The 9,551-nt window shown below is 36.6% G+C and overlaps 1 protein-coding gene across 1 annotated transcript in view; it reads right to left on the bottom strand.

Annotated features, from left to right (window-relative positions):
- The window catches only part of IDO2 (indoleamine 2,3-dioxygenase 2), a 57,170-nt gene extending 49,783 nt beyond the window's left edge, over nucleotides 1-7,387 (bottom strand). The window contains exon 1 of the mRNA XM_005856444.1: nucleotides 7,138-7,387. Coding sequence (XP_005856506.1) covers nucleotides 7,138-7,236 — 99 coding nt within the window. The 5' untranslated portion in view covers nucleotides 7,237-7,387. The remainder of the gene's footprint in view (nucleotides 1-7,137) is intronic.
- Nucleotides 7,388-9,551: the final 2,164 nt, after the last annotated feature.

The following is a 9,551-nucleotide window of genomic DNA, read 5'->3' as shown; positions in this document are numbered from 1 at the left end:
CGGAAATCTATTGATGAGTTAATCAGATACTTTTGTCTACTCCTGGAAATTGTCTGCTGATCTGTGTGTCATTGAAACTTCCTTACCCTAAGGGCTACTCCAGATCAATAAAAGATTGGAGCAGCCTGAGCATGGGTGGAAGTCCTTTGGGACTTGCCCGCCTGGTCCCCCAATATTGCAAAATTATCTCGTGTCTTTTTCTCTCATTTGTTGTGCGGCTCCTCTTTCAGATACCGAACCCTACTCCACGCAGAACGTGGAGGGAGTGTTACTTGACACTCAGGCATATGCCCTGACTGGGAATTGAACCATGACTTCCTGGTTCATAGGTTGACGCTCAACCACTGAGCCTCACCAGCACAAAAACCTCAATTTTTAATAAAGTATAAGAGAATGGTATAAATAAGTTTTGCTAATACATTTGAAAATCTGAATTGAATCCTTATTTTAATTGTAAAAGATCAATTTTTTTTTCCAAAAATAGGAAACCTAAATAGACCAATGAAGCATGGAGAAAATGAAAAATGTAATTAAAAGCTCACCACCTAAAATTTCTCCAGTCTCAATAATCATGATATATTATCTACCACAGAGAGTAGTTCATCTTCTCAGACCCCTCTCTCCACCTAGAAAAAAGAGCTCAATCTTTTCTCATAATAAATACTGGGAAAAATATGAAAGCCTTTTAATTGGCATCAAATTAGTTAGTTCATCTAGGATGCACGCTGTTTTTGTTCTGTTCTCATACTCTGTCAACATTTTCTTCAGTCTAGGAATACAGAGCTCATACTGATTTTATTTATATCTGTACCCTAAGCCTCTGCCTAAGTTCATTAAGCACAAAGAGCAGTGAAAAAATATACACTACATTGAAGCTATAAATAAAATGCCAGAATAAATGTAGATAATGTAAATCAGGGGACAGTAATTAGAATCTAAAGAGACAGAACAAATGGTTGGAGGTTAGAGTGAAAGGTGGGGAAGGGTTTTAAACAATTGTTTTCAGAATTAGATGGTGATTACAAATTATTTTTAGGACAAGATAGTAAAATTTGGGGCAAATTATTTGGTTTGAATTAAAACATCAAGGGTAGAGTAGACACAAGTTTTATATATCAATTTTATATATGAAGAAAATGAATTGAAATTTACTAAATATCTAATTCATTTACATTTCAGTAATATATCATACAAATGGGATTTAATACGACCATTAAAATTATATTAAGACTGATTTATTTCAGGCAAAGGTTTGTAGTATTGGGTTAAAAGTACATAATATAGGTTACAACTTTATAATTTTTCAAACATACACAGACATAAACACTCTTAGACAAATTATCCCAAAACACCAAAGGTATTTTGATTTTGTGGTAGAGCTATGAAAAAATTAGTTTCATATTTTTCAACATTTCCAATTTTTATTTAATATACTTCTATGAATTTAGTAATAAAATTACCATAGTTAGAATATTTTTTCATAAAAATATTGTGGCTAATGATGAGCTATCATATATCAGAAGTCTTCCAATTTCTAGAGATTAATAATAAACTATCAATAAAGAGAAATGTGAAGTAAGATTTCAAAGCAGTGGATTGTTAATTTATGGGACTCACAAACCTGGATTTATATATATTTGATATCTTTTATCAATAATATGTCCATAATATGTTATTAATAGGAGTTGGTAATATTTATTATAATTATATGTTACATAATCGAATTAAGACATAGTGTGATACATTTTTTGTTATGAAATGAGATAAAATAGTCTACTTCAAATTGGTCATGGCTTAGGAAATCTAGGCTGTAGGGTTCTAATATACCTTGTGGTCAATAAGACCCAGGGCTGGAGCTAGCCTGATACTTTGTTTTAGATCCAAACCAGAGTGTAAAAGTTATAAGGGGCTTCAGCACTATCTCACTTTTATTGATTTCTTACTTCCTTGCTCATAACATGTCCATACAGTATTATTCTCACATAAGGAAAAAAAGGTTCAAAGAGGGTAAATATGACTTGATAGTTATAAAACTGATAAAGAGATTTAACTGGAATTGAAACAGAAACCAGTGTAACTATTATAGACTCTACCTGTGCCATTAATAAGAATTTGTCATATTGACTATCTACTACTTCTCAACTAGAGTAATGTATAAAATTGTCTTATAGAAAAAATGCTCATAAATCTTAGAGAATAATTTCCTAAGGATCAAAAGACTTCAATTGAAAAATAAACACTAAAATCATACAAAAGTGTCTTTCAATTGCAAGTTATCACTGCAACATAAGAATTTGTTTTTATATCTAGTCAGAAAATAAGAACACTGAATTTCGTAGTATTTATGCACTCTCAAGAATGTCTTTGTTCCTCTTCTCCCCTCCCACTCCACAGGCCACACTTTCGGAAAGTGATTCTAGTTTATCTGTTTGAATTTATGCAGGAGAGAAGACGCCTTTCCCATTTAACTGTAGTCACATACTTACTGTGGTCACGTATAAAAACAAGGCTGCATTTGAGCTCAAGTAGGCTAACTTACTTGCCTACCTTTGCCCATACTGTGTCTCATATTATGAATTTCCTCTGACCTTAAAGCTATAATTTTACAGCATAAGATATGAATTTTCTTCAGCATATCCAAGTCATGCTGGAGAATATGGGTTACCATTGTGCTGACAAAACCAGTCAATGATATTGAACTGTGCCATGTATCTCCTTGACTGTTTTATATTTTGCACCCTCACTTTTCATGGTCTTTCACCCTCCCATGCCTGTCTGGTTTGGGAAATCTCAGGGCAAAACAATGCTTTACTTCTCCGTTGTCCAGCTCCCTCCCTCTCTCTATCTCTATCTTTTTACCTCATTCCCTGTGGTGGGTTGAATGATGACCCCAACCAAAGATATGTCCACTTAGAAACTGTGAATGTAACTTTATTTGGAAAAGGGTCTTTGCTGATGTAATTTAATGATTGAGAGATGAGATCATCCTGGGTTAGGGTGGATCCTATGACAAGTGTCTTTAAAAGAGAAGACAGAAAGAGGGGAGAAGACAGACACAGCCAAGGCCATCTGAAGATGGAGGCAGGAGGTGGAATCATTCTACCACAAGAGCCACGGGAAGATGGAAGAGGCGGGAAGGACTCTCCCTGAGAGCCTTTGGAGGGAGAATGGGTCTGGAGTCACCCTGATTTCAGACCTTTGACCTCCAGAACTCTGAGAGAATAAATTTCCATAGTTTCAGGCCACCAAAATTGTGGTCTCCTCTTACAATGGCCCAAAGAAAAGAATACACTTCCTGAGCCTCATTTGGACTGAAAGTAGCAGATCTCTGTTTTCCTACGCCTAATGTTTTCATCCTTTAAGCTTAGGGTCTGCCAGCTCACCTCTCCCCAGGTTGTTTCAAGTTTCTCTACAGCTTAGATATTCTGTTTGAGAAACTCTAAGCTGCTTCATTGTTTAAAATTCTGGTTTCCAGAGAACTATCTTGTCTGTCCCTCCTCGTGCTTCTCCTTATCCTGTCCATCTGTTCCCCTTTCGCTCTATTCACCTTTTTTGGTTCTTAAATTTTGGCATCCAATCTCCTTCACTGCAAATACACTTTTATGGATTAACATTCACTTCTGTGAAGTTTGATCTTTCTGTCTCTATCTCCACTATATTACCATCATTGCCTCAAATTCCTAGTCAACACAATCAGGCAAGCCCCAGATCCTCGCAGAGGTGACAATTTTTCAGGGAAGTATCTGAATTCTTCTTACGTATACCTTCTGTCTGGAAACTATAGCCTCCCGTGGCAATTATTTTGCTACTTTTCCTTTTAAGCAGTGGCAGTCCATTGCTTTTATCAGGTGTTTTGAATTTTGCAGGAGAGTATGTATGTATTTATTTTTCCTAAATGATTGCATGATCACTATAAAGAATAAAGTTTCCTGCATCCCCAGAACTATTTGTACCAGTTCTTTTCTTCTGCTCCATGGCACATTTCAAAGTCCTCCTTTCCTTTGTTTTGCATTTCAACTACTTCCAAGACCCTTCTCAGTGATTCTCATAGGCATAGAACCTTTAATTCCACACCCGGCCTTTTAAGTGTAGCCCTCCTTTTTTATTTGCACCTGCATTGTCCTCTATTTATTCTGTGCTTTTCAAATACTGAGCTACTTGGGCTAGAAATTCTGAATTAACTGTTCTGGTTGGGGCTCTGACATCAGCATTTTCTTAAAATTTTTTTTATTATTGATTGATTTTCAGATGGGGGAAAGGAAGAGAGAGAGGAGAGAGAGAGAGAGAGAGAGAGAGAGAGAGAGAGAGAGAGAGAAGAGAGAAACATCACTCTTTGTTGTTCCACTTATTTGTGCATTCACTGGTTGGTTCTTGTATGTGCCCTGGCTGAGGATCAAACAGTAACCTTTGGCTTTATTGGGACAACACTCTAACAACTGAGCTATCCTGCCAGGGCTGGCATCAGTATTTTTTAAAGCTCCCTGAGCCATTGTGGTGTGCAATCCAGGAATTGCTGCTCTAATCTGCCCTGCACTTAACATTCTTCTAGAAAAATATTCAAATGCTAGTTGCATCATGTCATTTACCAGATGCATGAAATCCAAATTCTTGAGGCTAATTTTCAAGGTCTCTCAGTTCTACTCCAATCTTATTTTCTGCTATAATTGACTTGGTCCCTCCTTTACTGCCAAGCTAATTTCCTCAGATTCTTTATATCTAAAGAAAAATTACTCCCCCCTCCCATCAAACCAAACACACACACACACACACACACACACACACACACACACACAATCTGGCAAAAGGTTTTTATGTCATATTTGTGGCCATGAGTCTGAGACGTATACATTTTCCAAACTGAAATGTTGGACCCCGGAAATGTTGGAGCGTTTATGGAAATAGTGGAGTAGAGCATTTGAAACCAAGTCAGCCCCTTCTCCCCAAAGCCAGTATGTTTGCTTATTCATTAGCATGACTGTACTTTTTTTCAGAGAGACTTTGAAGTAGATATTTACACTGAGTTAATTAAAGAGCATCTTTGAACCAGGTGACCTAGAGGAACAGCCTTCCCATCACTTGCTTTAAATGAAAGGAAAGCAAATCATATTCGTCCCCTTGGCTAAGTTGGTGACTGATATCTTCCCTTCTGATCAGTTGCAACAGTACTGCTGCCTGGAGAGGCTGATGACTGTGTTTCCGGATCCATTGAGCAACCCAAGGTAGATTCTTACTTCCCACACATCTTCCCAGAAAGGGAGATATTTAAACTTCTCACACGAATGAGAGAAAACTAAAACTGAAACAAACAACTACACTTTTAGATATCTGGCTTATGACTGTAATAAAGTAGACCCAGTTTGCCAGGGAATTTTTATATGAGCTCAATAATGGAAATTTCTACTAAGGGATATCCATCAACCAAATCACAGGACAAATATGGTCTGGCTCAGGACAACACTTGATGTTGTTATTGTTTCTCATTTTCTAAACTTACAAAGTAGAAACAACAAAGAGAGGAACTCAATAATTGTGGCCCTCATCAATGTTTATAATATTTTTCGTCAGCTCAGTTTACATATTTAACCCCCAAAAGAGCTTGTTAGCCTCTGGGACCTTTCCTCCTTGTGAACTAGGGATAATGGGAATATTCCTGAGTCAAGTTACACACACAGAATGGAGTTCTTAAGGAGCAGTGGACTGAGGATCAGGATAAATGGCTTCTTAGTCCTTACACTGCATTTATCAAAGTGCTTTCAGGCTCCCTAGCAATCCAGTGAACAGGGGCGGCACTAGATCTCCATCCAATAGAAATGGAAATTGAGGGCCCAGCAATACTTGTGATTCACTGATGGGGCCAAGAGTTTGTAAGTGCAAGTTAGGGTGACTGATGCATTCTGGTTTGCCCAGGACTTTCCTGGTTTAACATGTAAAATCCCACATCTTTGGAATCCTCTCAGTTTCGAATAAATTGAGACTTTTGGTGATCCAAGTGGCAGTGTCAAACAGCATAATCCAGTACTCAGGGCAACAGTCCTACCCTGCACAACACTCTGAGGTTATTACTTTTAATGCTCAAGTTACTCACAGATTTGTCACTTGGTCTCACAACTAACAGTTCTACAACAGAGCTTTTAGGACCAGTGAATGGATGTTACCTTCATCTGTATTCCTCTAATAACACTCAGAAGTAAATAAGTGTCATAGTAGGTGTTAAATAAAAGCTCATTAAATTATAGCCCATTCTTAAACACAGTTAATGGCAATTTAGAAAAAAACGTGGGAGAAAAAATGTGGAGCTAATAAGTTACTGCAATGATAGTAATATCGGATCCAGAGTTTAACTGAGTGGTCTTGCCCCTTATTTACGATGTAGTAGAAAAAGATATGTCAAGAGTCCTGAGTACTAGTTCTGCTTTTGTCACTAATATGACTTTGAGCAAACCAATTTCTTTTAAACTTCAGCTAGCCCAAATGTAAAAGTTACTGGTTGTATGACTTTGAGCAAACCAATTTCTTTTAAACTTCAGCTAATGTGAAAGTTACTGGTTGTGAATTCTATGACTTCTTAGTTTTAGCACTGCAGGCCTCAGACCACATTCAAAGAGGAAGCAGTGTTGATAAGGGTTAACCAACAAAATAGAATTACATTACCGGTTGAACTGTAAGTAGAATTAACAAACAAGTACTGTTCTTTCTCAACAGTTTCTTCCTCTTCTCTGTAAATATCTAATCCCTCCTATCAGCCCTGAAAGCACTCAAAGTCCTTTGTGTTCTCTTTTCTGTCCCACTAGAAAGTCAAGATAAATTGGTTTGCCTATATAATTGATCTCTACCTAAGTTCTGTCTTTTTTGATAACTACTAGATTTTCTCATAAGTTTATTGGACCAACATTCTATTACCAAAAAAAAAAAATGGCATTAAAACATTCCATTTGGACTCTCCTATGCTGGAGCTAACACTTTTGTTGGGAATTATGCTTTGCATTATTTGTAGCATTTTCCCCAAGTCAACAACTTGATATTTGTGTTGTATCTCTCTTAATGACTACATAAGTCAATCAAACAAACCAACAAACAAACCAACAAACCAGCATATCAGTCAATCCATTCTGACCTGATCAAAGGCTCTATGCTTACCAGAGGATTTGGAAGAAGAAAACCATAATCTTCAGAAATGTGAAACCGTCCTAAAGATAATGGCGATGTTGTCTTTAAATTCTGTCTTTGAAGTTCCATAATTGTGTTTGAAGTATCTGCACCCGAAGCTGCTACTAAAGAGACAACTGCTTCAAATATATCAAAGACCCAGGTTAAGGGAGCTTCAAAAGAGCATTTTCATTTCAGTTAGTTGCTTAGTGTCCCAGCAGCAGGTGAGAACCTTGACCTGAGGCTGAAATCCAGACTGCCATGGACTTTCTCTGACACAAGGCTGAGTAAATAATTAAAGATTGCTTATTAAAACCAACAGGCAAACAAAAGCACCTCAGAAAACATTGCTCCTTTTTATTCATAGATGTTAATATTGGTTTTAAACCCAGAGACACGTTGGTTATTGCTGATCCCAAATACCCTTATAGGAATCTGATCCACAATTAACATTGACAATCGAGTCTTTATTCCAAAGGAGTAAACCAGAAGGTAGTTACATGTAGATATTTCAGTGACTGGTGGTGAATTAGGGTAGGAAGGAGGACTCAATGAATAGTGAAACCCCAAAAGTGTTTCATATGTAGTTTGAACAATATATTCTAAGATTATAATTTGTCTGATTTACTTTAAAAAGTAATAGTTCATAATTTTTAAAGATCTTTGAGCACATTAAAGGAATATATATATATATATATATATATATATATTCAATTTAACAAGTGAAATAATGGATATTAAAAACTTGAGAAGAGCCTGAACACTGAATAGATCATTTGCTTTAACTCTCAAATTTTATTAAGTGTCCTTTGAGAATCTATCACTAAGATGGATGATTTTACCTATGAAGTAGGTTCTACCAGATCCAAACTGAGGCACAACCGTGTGAATAACCCTAACCCAGTGGTTCTCAACCTTCCTAATGCCGTGACCCTTTAATACAGTTCCTCATGTTGTGGTGACCGCCAACCATAAAATTATTTTCGTTGCTACTTCATAACTGTAATCTTGCTACTGTTATGAATCGTAATGTAAATATCTGATATGCAGGATGTATTTTCATTGTTACAAATTGAACATAATTAAAGCATAATGATTAATCACAAAAACAATATGTAATTATATATGTGTTTTCTGATGGTCTTAGGCGACCCCTGTGAAAGGGTCATTCGACCCCCAAAGGGGTCGTGATCCACAGGTTGAGAACTGCTGCCCTAACCATTGTCACACCACTAGTTGACAGCAGAGTGAGGACTAGAGTTGATGTATCTTGATTTCCAAACCATTGCTCTATTTACTAAATCAGGCTGTGAGGCTGTCGGTCAATGATGCCATCAGAGTTTGAATTTACTGCAATATGGAGTGTGGTGAGCTCCAGCCACTGATCTGCACTGTGAGAATTCTGAAGACTCTACCTATGACCTTGAGCCTAGGTTATAGTTTGTAAACAAATTTATTTGGAAGTTGATTTATCTATCCACATCTTCTCTGTCCTCCCATTCTTTAAAGTAAATATAAAAGCTAAAATACAATTATTGGAAGTGCTCTGATAATTCATTTAACAGTTCCCATAAAGGGCTTAGCTCTGAGGGTTGTATGTCAAATATAGTGATTCATGTTTCATCAGACATCTAACAGCCATTTTCAATTTTCTTTCCACTCAGCCCAATATCCAACCAGTCTACAAGTTCAGTTTCTTATGCCTGTTAAATAGAATTTCTCAATTTTTTTATGTTTAATCTTTTTCTTCTTTCCTGATATCTCTGATTAAAAGATGACCCAGTTATTTTTGTTTATGCTACTCATCATGTTTCATCTACTTCTCTACACCCTCTCAAGAAATTACTGTAACATTATGAAAGCATAGAATCATAAAATATCAGAACTGAAAGGAACATTATAGAATAAATTATCTAGGTGAACGCCCTCATTAAACATATAAAACCCTGAGATTTATGGAAGTAAACTGACTAGGCAAATATCATCCTGGGAATTCAATTCAGAATTGGACTAGAATTATGACTTGTTGCCTCTGAGCCCAGAACCTTCCCACTGTTTACTCAGCCAGATCTACCTCAGTAAGAATCCCTACTCTGTCACCCATTAGCTATGTGACTTTTCAACAAGTGGGAGACAAGAGTGAACATTTTAATACTGAGCCTTTATTTCCACATCTGTAGGAAATAGTAATTTTTACCCAAGACATTTTGTGATGAATAAATGAGAAAGCATAAGGGTAACATGTTACAGATAACAGTAAGGGCTATTTTTCTCATTCTAGAAATCCTCTTTTAATACGTTTCTTTTTTAGATTTTCTCTCCTACCATTCTGATTACATCTTTTCTGTTTCAATCACTGACTCCTTGTTCTATTTCAGCCTTGGACATATACATATTTGCAGTGT

This window comes from Myotis brandtii, unplaced genomic scaffold, assembly GCF_000412655.1.
Source record: "Myotis brandtii unplaced genomic scaffold, ASM41265v1 scaffold103, whole genome shotgun sequence".
Taxonomy (NCBI): Eukaryota; Metazoa; Chordata; class Mammalia; order Chiroptera; family Vespertilionidae; genus Myotis; species Myotis brandtii.
This window is presented reverse-complemented; position numbering and strand designations above follow the sequence as displayed.